This window comes from Hyperoodon ampullatus (assembly GCF_949752795.1).
Source record: "Hyperoodon ampullatus genome assembly, contig: scaffold_410, whole genome shotgun sequence".
NCBI classification, from domain to species: Eukaryota; Metazoa; Chordata; class Mammalia; order Artiodactyla; family Ziphiidae; genus Hyperoodon; species Hyperoodon ampullatus.
Genome location: NW_027640603.1, coordinates 183,475 through 200,176, shown reverse-complemented (window position 1 = coordinate 200,176; position 16,702 = coordinate 183,475). Strand labels below are relative to the sequence as shown.

The following is a 16,702-nucleotide window of genomic DNA, read 5'->3' as shown; positions in this document are numbered from 1 at the left end:
ATATGAATCCATTCAATAATTCCAACAGTTTGCCGTAAGATGGCAGTAGGCACATGAGGTGTTGGACAAGCAATTAAAGAAATTGGCAGGTGAGTATGCATTCGAGTTAATTGTGCAGAGCTGATAGCTCTATTAACTATTTGTAAAGCTTGAAGTGCTTCTGGAGTCATAGAGCGTGAAGTAGAAGGATCTGAGTCACCTTTAAGAATATCAAACAAAGGCTCTAATTGAGCAGTAGTAAGTTTTAAGGAAGGCCTTGGCCAATTAATATCTCCAAGTAATTTTTGAAAATCCTTTAATGTTTTTAAATTATCCACTCGAATTTGCAGTTTTTGAGGCCTAATGGTAGTGTTATCAATATATTTTCCCAAATAGAAAAATGGAGATTGTCTTTGAATTTTTTCTGAGGCAATGACCAAGCCAAATGATTCTAAGGATTGTTGTAAAAATTGAAAAGCAGTCTCTAATAAAGAAATATTATCAGTGGCTAAAAGTATATCATCCATATAATGTATGAGATATAACGTTGGAAACCTTTTTCTCACAGGAGTTAAGGCCTGAGCCACATATTTTTGGCATAATGTAGGACTATTTGCCATGCCCTGAGGCAATACTTTCCATTGAAATCTCCTCAGGGGTTCCTTAAAATTTAAGGAAGGCAAGCTAAAAGCAAAATGTTTTCTATCTTCAGGAAACAAAGGAATAGTGAAAAAAACAATCTTTTAAATCTATAACTAAAAGCTGATAATTGTGTGGTATGGCTGTTGGAGAGGGTAGGCCTGCTTGAAGAGCTCCCATTATTAGCATAGTTTTATTAACAGCTCTTAGATCCTGTAATAACCTATATTTTCCAGATTTTTTCTTGGTAATAAAAATAGGAGTATTCCAAGGACTATTGGAAATTTCTAAATGCCCTAATTGTTCCAGTACTAATTGTTCTGCAGCTTCTAATTTCTCCTTTGTGAGGGGCCATTGGTCCACCCATACAGGGTCATCACTCAGCCAAGTAATTGGATCAGCAGTGAGTGGAGGAGAATCCAAGGCCCCTAAGAAAAACCCAAACCTTGTCTATCATTTTTTATTTTCACATCAATAGGATAGACAGTTCCTTGTTGATTTGTTCCCAGCCCTTTTGTGGGAAGAAATCCTTGATCCAACATCATATTAGAGACTTGAGAATTTGGACTATAAAGTAACACTCCCATTTCTTTTAATATATCTCGGCCCCAGAGGTTTAAAGGCAGCCTAGGCAAAACATAAGGCTGGAAGTATCCTGAATGGCCCTCACTATCTTGCCATAATAATAACTGACTACTTTGCATAGGAGAAGAACTCTGTCCTATTCCTTGAAGTTCTGTAATAGTAGGACTAACGGGCCAACGTTTATGCCAGTGAATCTGTGTCATAACAGAGACATCAGCTCCAGTGTCTAACAAACCTGAAAAAACCTTTCCATTAATGGTTCATTTCATTTCTGGACGTTCTTTCCCTATCTTCTGAATCCGGTAGGCAGCATTAGATGATCCAAAAGCCTTTGTGTCTCTCTTTTGATGCTGTAAAATTTGTCCATGAGGTACAAAGGGCAAAAGTAGCAATTGTGCAATTTTATCCCCAGGAGAAATCATTATTATATTTTTAATAGTTTGTGCCATGATTTTTATTTCTCCTTCGTAGTCAGAATCTATGACTCCTGGCATAATAGTTAAACCCTTCATGGTGACACTACTTCTTCCCAATAATAGTCCCATCAAACCCTTGGGTAAAGGTCCATAGATGCCCGTAGAGAAGGCCTGAGGACCCATTTCAGGAGTTAATACATATCGGGCGGAGGTACTGTGGTCCAGTCCTGCGCTTCCTGCTGTTTCTCTGGAGAGCAAAGATATTGTATGTTTTGGTTTTTGGTTAATGTCTGATTGATAGTTTGAGGAGGATACACAGACATTGCCCCTATTATCTGTTGGGGCCGGGGAAGGCCCCGGGAGGAGTTTCCCGACAGTGGTGTTCCATCCTTGTGGGACACTGAGCGACAATCTCGTGCCCAACGTTTTCCCCTATTGCATTTAGGGCATAAACCAGGGATTTTCTGACCATCTGGAGGGTTTTGAGTAGGGAAGGAAGGACCAGGGTTACAATGAAAAGATCTACATTCTCCAGCAAAATGACCTGCCTTTGCGCATTTAAAACTAGTCTTTGTTCTCTTTGGATTGTTTTTAAACCCCACTTTAGTTAATGCTGCAGCCATAGCAGCACCCTGTATATAAGCAGGCCCAATGTCTGCACAAAGGCGAATATAATCCTCCAATGTTCCCCGTTTTCTCCAAGGTCGAATCGCAGCCTGACATTCATTATTAGCGTTTTCAAAAGCAAGTTGCTTAACTACAATTGTACCAGTGAGTCCATCCACAATGAGTATCCCCACCGGCTGTAACAATCTATCTACAAAATCAGCATATGGTTCATCAGGTCCCTGTCTAATTTTTGAAAGATGCTCAGTTTTGTGTGTAGAAGATAATTTCCTCCAGGCTTGTAATGCCAAATGATTTATTTGAGGATAAGCAACAAAGGGATAAGTTAATCGATCTTGTAAAGAAATAGATTGTCCTTCCCCAATCAGCATATGATAATCAACTGGAATATCATGGGTAGCATTCTTTTCTGCTTGTTCAGCAGCCCGTTCATAAAAATCAAACTTCCATATTAAATAATCTCCACCATTTAAACAAGCTCGTGCAATAGACTGCCAATCAGCAGGGGGAAGAGCTTCTCCTGTAATAGTGTCAACCATAGCAGTAGTAAAAGGAGCAGTGGGCCCATATTGAGCACAAGCAGATTTTAAATCTTTCAAAACTTTAAAAGGAAGAGCCTGATGCTCCCTAATAGCCTGTTGAGCATTATTAGGATCAGGTCTTTCCGTGACAGGACAACAGAAAATAGGATCTTCTCCTCGTTTTATTGCTGCTTGTACAGCACGTTGCAAGGGACTGAGCAGTTTTACAGATGGAGAATTTTGAGGAAGACAGTCCTTACTAATTTGCAGCTTTTTCACTGACTTATCTATTATAGCCATTAGAAAATCATCCTCAGGATATTTCTCCCTTTTATGTTTAAAAGCCTCATCTGTTAAGTCAAAATGTTCCTCTTCATCTGAAATATTTAAATTAATTAGCTCTTTCGGTTTAGGAAGTGGCGACACAGTAGCTGACAATACAGTCTTTTCTTCTGTCAGAGGCTTATGTTTTTCTGACTTTACATTCAAATCAACACTATCATGAGAAGAACCTAAACATATTTTTATCAGATTCCACAAACTAAATGTAACAACGGCAGTATGACTAGGCCCTCGAGACTCATAATAATTTTTTAAATCTTCTCCAACTTTCTGCCAGATTTCTGTGTCACAGAGCCGCCATCAGGAAACCAGGGAGATACATCATGGATATGCTGCAAAAATTCAGTCAACTGTGAGGTAGAAACTTTATTACCCCGAGCTTTAAGCATCAAAAGTAAAACCGGAGCAAATAATTCACGCTCCTTTGAGCCCTTTTGCCCCATCTTATTTTACTTCTGACTGTTGCCTTATGCCTCTATTAGTTTCACTTTTACTCGTGTCCACACATATTTTGCATAAGGGTTCTCTTACCTGCACTTTCTTTTTCTTTTCATTGGCTTCACGCTTCAGCTCCCTGTTCGGGCGCCACTTGCCGCGGACCAGCCTCAGAAAGAGGATTTCACCGCCCAGGGTCAGAAGGGACGGGGTAAGGAACTGAAGTAGCACCGTCGAATGGGGTCAGAAGGACCAAGACAACTGATGGTTGCAAGGCAAGTTTTATTATGCTACAGTTGCAGATTATATAGACTAGAAAAGGGAAGGTTGCCAGACGGTGGTTTACATTATCTAATGACTGTCTCGGCTCAAGGTTAACTTCCCTGGGAGAAAACCCATAAACCCAGAATCATCCAAAATAACCTGCACGTGCAGGGTGGAGACAGATTGGCTTGTCTCATTTTACATTCTTTCTGATTTCTGGGCCCTGGTGATTTATCTCCCATGGAATGGAACAAGGAGGGGAACAAGTAGGGATGGTCCCTTCGAGCAGCGGCGGCATGCCTGGCATGTCCGTAGCCTGCTCTCAAGGCTGACTACTTCCCACACATATGTTGGCTTGTTTAAGCCTCAAGCCCTCGATCCTTTGTTGAAATACAATAATTTCATTCCTGTGGTTTTCAATACCAAAAACTCAACCTCCAGGAGGGCTAAAGTCTAATTTGTACTCCAAACCAAGTAGCAGTGCAGTTCCCTACTACTGAGGCTGAATCCATAAAGACTTCAAGACCACGACCAGAAGACAAGTTATTATATATAATACCCTAGAAGGCCTGAAACATAATTATCATATACATAGCTGGTCCTTCAGAGCTTTTTACCTATAACATGTTTTTTGATGAAAGTTATTTAATGTACTGGAGATAACTGTGACTTACTGATCAAATATTTGAATACTTATACTTACCTGGGATTTCATTTCTGCTGAAAGAAAAAGGAAGAACAGGACTCACCTAAAAAAAAACAAACTTTAGAAATGAAAGTAAAAATCTTATCACACACTCTCACTTTTGGAAGCAGCATAGAGGGGCAGTCAACGGTAAAACACTGGTGAAATAGGTCAAAACTCTAGGCCAAAAATCCATTATTATTATCGTCAGTGACAGTACCACAACTGTGCCCTTCATAATTAATAAGAACTCCTAAGAATCTTCATTTGGCACCAGATGATGTGTTGAAGAGAAACACTCTGGGAGGTTTTGAATCACACTTGGTATTTTGTTAGCCACGTTACAGGAGAATTTTTAAAGTGGGGGGAAGGGAAGAAGGAAACGGACCAGAAAAAGAATTGAGGCCATCATCTACAAACCAACAAAGCACTGAGAGTTCCAAACGTTATGTCAGACACTAAAGGGACTGATATAGGCTCAAGTGGTTTATAAAACCTATAAAAAGACTACACCAGCAAAGTCCCCATTTATCTGTAGAGTTCAGAAACTAAAACAAGGAATATTTTAGCTTAAAACCTTATCTCAAGAGAATCATATACACTTCACAGGAATAAAAATACCTGAAACCAAACATTTTTAAAAGCTCCAATACCCAAAATATAAAGAAAAAAATTAATTCAGAAGACTCAATCAATCCATGATAATCACAAAACGGCTGGGCAATCTCTATCTCCCTTGCACACTAACCATCCATCCCCCTGGAAGACCAAGGGAGATCAGACCTTCCAGACTTACCTTCCAGACTTACCTTCCAGACCTTCCAGACACCTGGCTGCTGCAAAATTCGATGGAGACTCCTTGTGGAACAGCAGTTTCGCATCTCTTGGGTCCCTCCCTATCGTGATCATGCAGGAAGCAAGTCTGGCTGTGCTATTTCTTATCATTGTCTGTCACCCATCTGCACCATGATATTGAAAAAGTAGTTCCCTTTCCCACAGAAGGTTGAGGCTCAGCTACAGGGGTAATTCTCCTGGGCACACAGTCATTATTTAGGCCGACTCAGCGACTTCAACAGGCTTAATCATGTGATCAGGTTTGTTGCCAGCTGCATAATGCTCCCACATCTGTAGATAGAGCCGCTCTAGTTCCATTGTGTATTGTTTGGTGTTGAACAGAGGGCTAGATGTTCTCTGCTTCCAGACTTTGCCACGAATTTTCTTCAGGTAATCGAGATCAGTTCCCAGTTTCACAGCTATCTCTTCATATTCTTGCCTATTTTTAGCAATCAGCTCAAGACAGCCTAAACAAGTGAGCTGGGAACCTGCAACTCGGGAAGCAAGAGTCTCTCCTGGCATAGTCACCATGGGGGTCCCTGCCCAAAGGACATCCATCCCTGTGGTGTGGCCATTACAGAGTGGAGTGTCCAAGCAGACATCAGCCAGTTGGCCTCTCCGAACATGTTCCTCTTTAGGAGCAACAGGTGAAAAAATGATACGGCTCAGGGGAAGGCCCATATTTTGTGTGTACTGTTGAATATTAGCTTCTCCTGCTGCTGGAAAACGCAACAGCCACAGTACACTATTGGGAACACGCTTCAGAATATTTGCCCACATCTGCAAAGTAGATGGGTCAATTTTGTATAACTGATTAAAGTTACAATACACAATGGCATCTTCCGGTAACCCGTACTGAGAACGTGTGGTTACAATAATGGTACGGGGAACCTCCTCTCCAGTGGCAGCCTTATTGTTGATCAGGGTAGTTGCCAGTCCATTGCTAATACTGAATCCATTCATTGTAATCTGAATTTGTCCTCTGTTAATCATTTCAATAACTGCTTCTGCAACAGTATTCATAGGAATGACAGGCATATTAAGAGCTGTATTACTGCTGTCTGCGTTGTCTTCTCCATCAGGACATTTCATCTTGACTATTTGCACATCTGATAGACTATCAAGAAATGCTTGGAGGTCGATGCCATTCAGCACAATCCGATTGTCATAAAGGTGCCCATTGGACTTAAAATCGATGATGGCTTTTTTCTTCAGGTGAGGGAACATATTAGCATGATCACCAATAAAGAACGTATGGGGCATATAAGCCAGTTTCTCAGAATACTGCTCAGCAACTTCAGCAGGTGACGTTTCCTGATCAGTGATGATATAATCCATGAAAAGCGCGCCACTAGTCCCAGGGTACCCCAGCCACATTGCCTGAATAGGAGCTGGCCTGAGAGCAAAGAGTTCATTTCGAGCACCCCTGGTATAACCATTCATATTTACAAGGATGTGTATACCATCTTGATGGATGCGATCAGCTGCTTTCCCATTGCATGGAATCTGAGAAAGATCAGTGAAATGATTGGCTTCTGCCATCACCTTCGCTCGGAAGTTTGTGCCATCATGTGGGCTCAGGGCATAACAGAATATCTCAAATTTATCAGGATTGTGCATGCCTGGAATAGACTGCATAAGGTGAGAAGTAGGATGATTCCCAAAGTCAGAACTCACGTATCCTACACGCAGTCGACCATCACTGAGCTTCAAGTCTTTTGGATGTTCATACGGTGGTTTATGAAGGACACTTATATTAGCCAAGCAGAGGTTCCCATGCCTCTCAGCAATAGCCTTCCTGAAGCCATGAGGAAGAGGATAGAGCATACTATGATGAGGCTGCACAGAAGGCAACCTATTCTTCTCCAACTGGTCAGCCACAATGCTGACCAACTTCTTCATTCGCTCATCATAGTCTGTCCAATCACAGACAACCTGCAGGCAATGAGCCAAATTACAATAAGCGTCAGCAAAATCAGGTTGAAGCTTCAGAACAGTGCGATAAGAAGCAATTGCTTCTGGAATATTCCCTGAATCCTGGTGAATGGAAGCCAGATTGCTGTGGGCATCCGCAAATGCAGGGTTGATCTGAACGGCACGAGTATAACACTGCAAGGCTCCCTGAACATCCTGCATCTCCCATAGAGTGTTTCCCATATTACAGTACGCATCAGCAAAGGTAGGACTGATTCGAATAGCCTCCGTATAATGCATCAGAGCTTCGTGCAGTTTTCCCTGCTGCTTCAATACACTTGCTAAATTTGAATGGGCATCAGCAAAGTCTGGGCAGAGCTCTAATGCTTTACGATACAAGCGAACTGCCTCTTCACTGTTTCCCTGTTCTCCTTTGATATTGGCTAGGTTATTCAGAGAGTCTGCATGGGTGGGACACAGCCGGAGAGCTGTATGATAACAATCTTCTGCTTCAGCAACACTGCCCTTCTCTTTGAGAGCGTTGGCTAGGTTGCAGTAAGCATCAGGGAAATGTGGTTGCAATTCAATAGCTCGCCTGTAGGTGTCTATTGCCAGATCCATCAGGCCTTGCTCATAGTATACACAAGCCAGGTTGCCATGTACCACTGCATGATTTGGACTCAAGCTTAGGGCACGAAGGTAAGCTGCCACAGCTCTGTCAAAAATCCGTGCCTCATTGAAGACATTTCCTAAATTGATATAAGCATCCAGAAAACTGGGGTCAAGGGTGACAGCCTTTTCAAAGTGATGAATTGCAAGCCAAATCTCCCCTTGTGCATTGAAAACACAGCCAAGATTACTCCAAGCTACTGCAAAGTTCGGTTGCATCTCAATTGCTTTCAAATAACATGCCTTGGCTTCTTCTAAGCCACCCAGGGCTTTGAGCAGGTTCCCCAGGTCACTGCGAACACAGTACAAATAAGGATTATACTGAAGAGCAGAGACGTAAGCTTGTACTGCCCCTTCCATGTCGCCTGCTGCTACCAAAGCGGCTGCCAGGTTAATATAACCATCGATGAAATCTGGTTTGAGACGCAATGCATGCCGGTAATGCTCAGTTGCTTCCTGCAACTGCCCTCTTTCCTTGTACACATTCCCCAAATTCGAATAGGCTTCTGCCAGAAGAGGGTTCTGTTTAATTGCCAGAGTACTAAAGTGGGCAGATCTGTCCAGCCTTCGACACTGGAAGTGTATAGATGAAAGTAATAAAAGTACACCAGTATTGCCTGGCTCTTGTCTCCAGAGCTGCATGCAGTGTCTCTCAGCTGTCTCAAAATCTCCTGCCTGATATTCTCGATGTGCCAGCTCAGCTAACCCTTGGAAGGAAAGCATACGTTTCGTTGGTTCTGTGCTGTCGGCCACGTTGCCCACGGAAGACGCCATCTGGAGCTTCTGGAGAGAGTGAAAAAAGGGGGTAATGGAGTCCCGCTGCCGCCACTACTGGCAAGAATGTTTCTAGTGGTAGCAAACACGAGCGCAGCAGCCGTACCACTGCTTTGGCACGCTTAAGCGGCGGCAACAGTTACAGGCACCGAACCTTAGGAACTATGGTTGGCCATCTACCTCTCATGCTCTTGAAATCTTAATTCTTAACCCTGCCCTCTTCCACCATTTTTCTCCTAATCAGGGAATAAAAATTACCTATCCATTTGCCTTAGAAGAAATCAAAAGTCAGTAGGCCAAACACTTTTTAAAATATTGTTTTCTGTCCAGTTGGAAATGAAATACATGATTGACTTTTCTTCATCATTCATATAGTCAACGTGGAAAACATTAGGGCCGTGAATTTCAATACAGTAAGATGAGAAAATTTTAAATTGGCCTTCCCAAACCACTAATAAGTAACCGATGTTGTATAGAATGCTAAAATCTTAGAGACTGAGTTTGATATTTTAAAAGTTCTGCAAACATTTGCTAATTTCTCCTCATCAAATTTCTCATGCCTCAAACCTGAGTATTACTTTTTAAAAGATAAATTTATTTATTTTTATTTATTTATTTTTATCTTGGCTGCGTTGGGTCTTCAGTGCTGCGTGCAGGTTTTCTCCAGTTGCGGCGAGCGGGGGCTACTCTTTGTTGCAGTGCCCGGGCTTCTCATCACAGTAGCTTCTATTGTTGTTCCACAACTCTATGGGTTCCTTTTTGGGTCCTACGAAGAACCCTAGAAATTAGTTCATGTCATTATAGGTTTTTGCAAAATTGTCAAAAGTGAGATATTTTAATTTCCATCAGGTAAGTCCAGCGTCTATTTCTTTGTCAATGTTCCTTCTATCATATTCTGCTATGTTGGATCATATTGGATTGGTCACAGGCTTTTTTGAAATCTGGCTAAGGAGATGTTTTAAGTGAGGCTATTATGTGATTTTCAGACACCACCATATGTAATGGACTATATAATATCCCATTACAGGAATAACTTCCAGTACTCTTACTGACTACTCTACTGACTTAACTAGCACAAGACACAGAAGCGTAAGGACAAAAACCACCTTACAATATAGCCATGTCTTGCACTTCACAGCTCTCAAAGCATGTGCGTTTGAAGAAGAAAAAAAGAACTGAAAAGTATAAAACCAGAAGTTATTCTGTGGAAAATTATTTCAATCATCAGGCATGTGAAAGATAAGTCAAAGATTCAGTTTTCTTCAATGCTTAGTCAAAACAGAAATTTCCTTCTGTCAAGAATATACTCCAGGGCTTCCCTGGTGGTGCAGTGGTTGAGAGTCTGCCTGCCGATGCAGGGGACACGGGTTCGTGCCCCAGTCCGGGAAGATCCCAAATGCCGCATAGCGGCTAGGCCCGTGAGCCATGGCCACTGAGCCTGCATGTCCGGAGCCTGTGCCCCACAACGGGGAGAGGCCACAACAGTGAGAGGCCAGCATACAGCAAAAAAAAAAAAAAAAACAACCCAATATACTCCAGGGGCTTCCCTGATGGCACAGTGGTTAGGAAGCCACCTGCCAATGCAGGGGACACGGGTTTGAGCCCTGGTCCGGGAAGATCCCACATGCCGTGGAGCAAATAAGACCGTGTGCCACGACTATGGAACCTTCGCTCTAGAGCCCGTGAGCCACAACTACTGAGCCTGCGAGCCACAACTACTGAAGCTTGTGTGCCTAGAGCCTGTGCTTTGCAACAAGAGAAGCCACCGCAATAAGAAGCCTGCACACCGCAACAAAGAGTATCCCCCAGTCGCTGCAACTAGAGAAAGCCTGTGCACAGCAACGAAGACACAACACAGTCAAAAATAAATAAATAAATAAGTAAAAGAATATACCCCATCAATAATGTGTGTAATGGAATGGTGTGAATGAGTATTTTATCAGAATTCCTGTAATGCACAAACCTATAGCAGTACTGAAATCAGTAATGCATTTAGAATAGTAAATATTTATGAGGAAGTAATCCATAGAGGTTTTCTCAAAGTTAACAAGGAACATTAATGCGACATTATCAATAATAAATTGTGATGCTGAAATAAACTTTTCTAAACTATTAATAACTAAAAGCAAACTCTAATCAACCATGTGAAAAGAAATCTATGTCTATAAACTACAAAGTTTATTTCTTAAAATTTTATTTCTAAAACACATAAACTGTCATATGAGGAGGCAGTTAAAGAATATATAGCTACAAGAGTGGGGAAAATGTTTTATAGAGACACATCTGGCAGTAGTTAATTTTCAAATGTCATTTTTCTAGATTTTGTGACACCTATAGTATTGATATTTGAAAGCATTTAAAAAATTGTAATTTGAAGATTTGCTACTTCCAGGTAGAGTAAAATATTTTGAAGTAAAACAACATTTCCACTGAGAAAAATTTTAAAAGCCAAATAAAATAGTCAGCATTCAATCAAAAAGTTCTAGACATACCAAGAGATAGAATCATATGACTAAAATTCTAAGAAAAGAACAGATAATACAAAAATATTTATATAAGATATTGTGTATATTTATCAGGAAAAGTCTTTATCAAGAAAAGACTTTAAAATCATCAGAATTAATATTACATTTTATTTATTTGTATATTTTATTTATATATAGATATTTATATATTTATATAAAGAACTTAAAGATAAAGCCCTAGTTAAGGCAGTGACAAAAGCAGTAGCAGTGGCAGTGAAAAGAAATGGTTATAGTCAAGGATATTTTGTCAGTAAAAGTCCAAGATCAAATGTCTGACTGCATACATGGGATGGATAGACGGAGTGGGAAAGATCAAAGTTAACTATAGAGGTTCTAGTGAAGATGGGGTTGCCATCACCCAACCCTAGGGGTTGCGATCATCCCCAAGGTCTAGGAGACTCAAAGGGAAGGTCATGGTCGAGGAAAAGTTAATTGCTGGGAAAATAAGACTCCCAGTCTCTCCATCTCCTTACACTAGTTTTTTTTTAAACATCTTTATTGGAGTATAATTGCTTTACAATGGTGTGTTAGTTTCTGCTTTATAACAAAGTAAATCAGTTATACATATACATATGTCCCCATATCTCTTCCCTCTTGCATCTCCCTCCCTCCCACCCTCCCTATCTCACCCCTCTAGGTGGTCACAAAGCACAGAGCTGATCTTCCTGTGCTATGCGGCTGCTTCCCACTAGCTATCTATTCCTTATACCAGTTTTGTTTTTCTGTTCATATACGTAGCAGCATTTCATTCAAGGGGAAAGTCATTGATCTGACTGGTCAAATTAAACACCATAGTTCAAGGCACATTTACAGTGGTTAGTTCCTCCACAATTTAGAAAGTAACGTTCACAATTTCCCTCTTCCTACACCGCGGAACACATTGGCCATTCCTCCAAAGTTTCCACTCCATAGAGTGGACCAGAGATGACGTTAGCCCAGAACTGAGAGCTTGGCATGAGATGGTGTCAGCCCCACCTAGAGCTCTGGCATAAGTTATGACCCAACCCAGCTCTACAGAGAGTTCTGCATGGAATCTTGTCTCAGCCATAATAATGTGATTCTGTTTTTCATTTGGTTTTCTTCTTTGCTTAACTTTCCCTGGCCACTCTGACAAACAAAATTTCAGGAAATCCTGGGCCACTCACTAACTTTATTCCATCTAATGTTATCCAGATTCCCAAGAAAATTACTAACAATAAAGGGGGAAATTTGGAACATGGTGAGTTTTAGGTGCCTGAAATATACAGGTAACTGAATCCAGTTAAGTAGCAAATTATTTGGATCTCAAATATGCCAGTAGAAGACCAGACTAAGCTCAATTTAATGTACTCTTACTGGAGACACATGTAAATTCTGGGTCAGTTTTGAAAATGTTAAAAGCACATAGCTGAGATTAAAAGAAAGAAAGGAACACCTGCATGTTTCAGAAAGTAACAGAGAAATTAAATCCAGAGAAATAAGAGCAGACTGATGTGTATGGGTTCCGTTCCTTAGTATAGGCCTTACGTAAATAGGGCCTGGAGCTAGAAATCTAACATTACCTTGAGGCCAGGAATTTAGACTCAGGATGGAACAATATGGAGAAGTTAGTACAGATATCCTACAGAACTTTCATGAGGAACTGTTTAGTCCATTAAGAGGGCCAAGGGAGGTGGTGAGGAAGATTGATATCTCTTGAAAACCTTCAGGTACAGAAAACATCAACACCTCTGAAAAGTAGGCCTGTCCTTCCCAGAGTTGTGATGGCCAGGTTGTCACTAACCTGTAAGGCCCTGTATGAATCAGAAACTGCAAGGAGAGTAATTCAAAGAAAACCAGATGCAGGATGGGTGTGGCAATAAATCCTAGGACCCTATCAGAAACAAAATTAAAAACACACTAGAGGGAAATTTTAACAAACCAGGGCAGAGAGTATCCTAACCAGAATAAAATAATAATTCTGAGGAAGTTACTTTACTTATTTAAGTAAGATTCAATGCATTTCCATGGCCAGGCCCTTTTGAAGAATTCTAAAACATATACAAACAATTCATTTACATCTTATATATCCCACCATCCAGAGCAAAATTCACTTAAGAACTGTACTGGTGGAAATTGGGCAGCACTATGGAGAAAATACAATGTGTTTATCATCAAAAAACATGAAGGTAAGAAAGATAATGTCTAATTTTTTAATTATCCTGTGGTTTCTTGAAATCTTTTGGAAACCCAAACTAGAGAAACCTAGGAGGAAATGAAGATTTAAATATTTAGAGATTTATCAACTCATCTATAAAACCTTTATTAATCTCTTCCTTTAATAACATTCCTGAGAGGTATAAATGTGTCCAGTGATAGGGTTGAATAAGCCTGAGAGAATTTCAATTGTTTACTATTCTTGGTCAGCTCTTTTTTTTTTTTTTTTTTTTTGTGGTACACGGGCCTCTCACTGTTGTGGCCTCTCCCGTTGCGGAGCACAGGCTCCGGACATGCAGGCTCAGCGGCCATGGCTCACGGGCCCAGCTGCTCCGCGGCATGTGGGATCCTCCCAGACCGGGGCATGAACCCATGTCCCCTGCATCGGCAGGCGGACTCTCAACCACTGCGCCACCAGGGAAGCCCTCTTGGTCAGCTCTTAAGACCTTTCAGGAGCATTTTGATTTTCATGGCCTCATCCAACAAAAGCAGGATATTTTACAGAAAGTCCTGGTCCACTTTTCGGCTTTTGTGTTTATGTTTTTGGTTTTTTCACATCGGGCGGTACTTAGGCTACCTATTGCATACTCCCTCATTCATGCATGCATTCATTCAAACAATATTGACTGAGTTGAGACATTTAATTAACACTCAATAAATGATGTTTAGATGAATGAATGCACTTTCTATCAAAGTAAGTGTAAGTACTGAGGAAAATTACAGAATGTATGATCCCAGCCCCACAAAAGCTTATAACTGTGTTGAGGATATAACATATGCTGATGAAATAACTAATATATCATATTGGACAGTGTCTAAGTTCAAAAATGAGTTTTTATAAATAATCAGAGCCTAAGGAGCACAAAGAAGGGACAGTTCATTATGGGTTGAATCTATCAATAAATGTACATTTCAGATGAGATTTGAGATTGACCTCAAAGAAGAGGACTTAGATATATGAACAGAGAACAAAAAAGGCATAGTGATAGCATGTGCATAGATAGTGTGGCCAATATTTATGTTCTTCATTAAAGACAGTCAGAGATAACCCAAATGTAACTGTTTCCATGGGTCCATTCTCAGTATCCAAAGAAAACGGCAAATCCTATCTTAGTAAAACTAATGAAAAACACAGTCTTTAACAAAGAGATTGTGAAGGAAAGGGGGAGAGAAAGGCTTGCATCCCACACCACGCAACAAAACTTATTGAATTCTTTGTTTAATTGTCTCCCTCTGAAAATTTCCTCTCCCTCTCTCTGTATGTGTCTCTTCTCCCACATCTGGCCACACTCTACCAGCCATCTTTCCAGATCTTTCCAGAACTCTCCATCCTAGTTTCATTAGGCCACAATTTAAACATCTCACAGGTCTCCAGGATGCATCCCCATCACTTATTCCACAAAGACAAACAAAGGACACTTCTCAGGATCACGTTTCTTTGAAGGAAGAGGTCATGAGGAGTGATTATAAATAATATAAGGTGGAGAGCAGTGACTTAAAATACCATTTTTCACCTTAGAATGTGAATACAGGGAACTTTGGGAAACTAGAAAATCTAGAAAGGATTCACTGATAATTATTTATGTTCAATGAATAAAATAAAATGTAATAATACGGCTAAACTCTGACAGATTCACTTTTTCAAAAGTTGCTTTCACACACCTTCACTATTGGGATGTTTGATAAACACACCTTTCCTTCTTTACTTTCTTCTTTCTTTGCAGATACTGGCACCAAACTTTCAAACAATAAGAACCTTCCCATAAGTCCCTTGCCAGGCAAGATTAAGGTATGACAATCCAAACAAAGTTTTGAAGAAGATAACTGCTTGAAAGCACAGGAAAAGAGCTGGGTTTCTCTTATTCAACAGTCACATAATGAGTAATGTGCAAATTGGTTTAAAAAGTCTCTCTGCATGAGGGGCTAAGGTTAAGATTAGAACTTCTGAGGCCAGAAGAGCAAAATGACTACAACAATCCACATATTTTCAAGAGCTGCCCTTTGGATGTGAGGGATTGATTTTTCCCACTATTTTTTCAGCAACCCACTGGTGTCTTTATTAAACGACATAAGAGAATACAGTGTGGCCAAGAAGGCTTAGATTTCCTTAGCCCCAAGTCAGATATTCTCCAGTGACTGTCCACTCAAATGAAAAAGAGAGATTTACAAGAGGAAACGGGATACAACTGAGTGTACTTTAATTTTACCTGAATTATTTGTTTTGTTTTCAATTCTCTACTGAAGTGCCTCCATTAATATATTTTTAAGAACATTTCCTTAAGTTGAAGTATTCATTCAGTATATTCATTTACTATAATTTAGAAAAGCCAAATGATTTAGGCAAATTCATTTCTATATTGCCACAGCAGTGTACTGTGAACTAAATGACACCTGGCAGTTCTTTACTCAGATACTAACTCAATTAGAAGGCAGAACAAGGATACCTACCCATTCAGGGAAGGAAAGGTCACTTAGCCTCTGTAGCTCTCTTAGGTCTCTTATCATCACAGTAACAAATTGAAGACTAAAAACCATATGATCATCTCAATAGATGAAGAAAAAGCTTTTGAAAAAAATTCAATATCCATTCATGGTAAAAACTCTCCAGAAAGTGGGCATAGAGGGAACATACCTCAACATAATAAAGGCCATATACGACAAGCTCATAGCTAACATACTCAATGGTGAAAAGCTGAAAGCATTTCCCCTAAGATCACGAACAAGACAAGGATGCCCACTCTCACCACTTTTATTGAAGGTACTTTTGGAAGTCCTAGCCACAGCAATCAGACAAGAAAAGTCAATAAATAAAAGGACTCCAAAATGGAAAGGAAAAAGTAAAACTGTCACTGTTTGCAGATGGCATGATACATAGAAAATCTGAAAGACACCATCAAAAAATTATTAGAGCTCAAAAATGAACTTGGTAAATTTGCAGGCTACAAAATTTATATATAGAAATCTACTGTATTTCTATACACTAACAGTGAACTATCAGAAAGAGAAATTAAGGAAACAATCCCATTTACAATCGCGTAAAAAAGAATAAAATACAGAAGAATAAATCTGCCTAAGGAGGTAAAAGACCTGCACCCAGGGAACTATATGACACTGATACAAGAAATTAAAGATGACACAAACAGCTGGAAAGATATACCATGGTCACGGATTGGAAGAATTAATATTGTTAAAGTGACCATCATACCCAAGGAAATCGACGGATTCAATGCAGTCTGTATCAACATATCAAGGGCATTTTCCACAGACCTAGAACAAATAATTTTAAAGTTTGTATGGAAACACAAAAGATCCTGAATA

General features: G+C 40.2%; 1 protein-coding gene and 1 pseudogene across 2 annotated transcripts in view; one reads left to right on the top strand and one right to left on the bottom strand.

Moving 5' to 3' along the window:
• Positions 1-5,543: 5,543 nt before the first annotated feature.
• LOC307070096 (UDP-N-acetylglucosamine--peptide N-acetylglucosaminyltransferase 110 kDa subunit-like) lies at positions 5,544-8,684 on the bottom strand (the record flags this gene model as incomplete). The annotated part of the gene is made up of 1 exon (XM_079728685.1): positions 5,544-8,684. The coding sequence occupies one exon, from the start codon at positions 8,682-8,684 to the stop codon at positions 5,544-5,546; it is 3,141 nt and encodes a 1,046-aa protein (XP_079584811.1).
• Positions 8,685-13,350: 4,666 nt separating this feature from the next.
• LOC307070097 (centrosomal protein of 78 kDa-like) overlaps positions 13,351-16,702 on the top strand; it is a 50,501-nt pseudogene continuing 47,149 nt past the window's right edge. The window contains exon 1 of the transcript in view: positions 13,351-13,356. The product of the transcript in view is annotated as a centrosomal protein of 78 kDa-like (transcript). The remainder of the gene's footprint in view (positions 13,357-16,702) is intronic.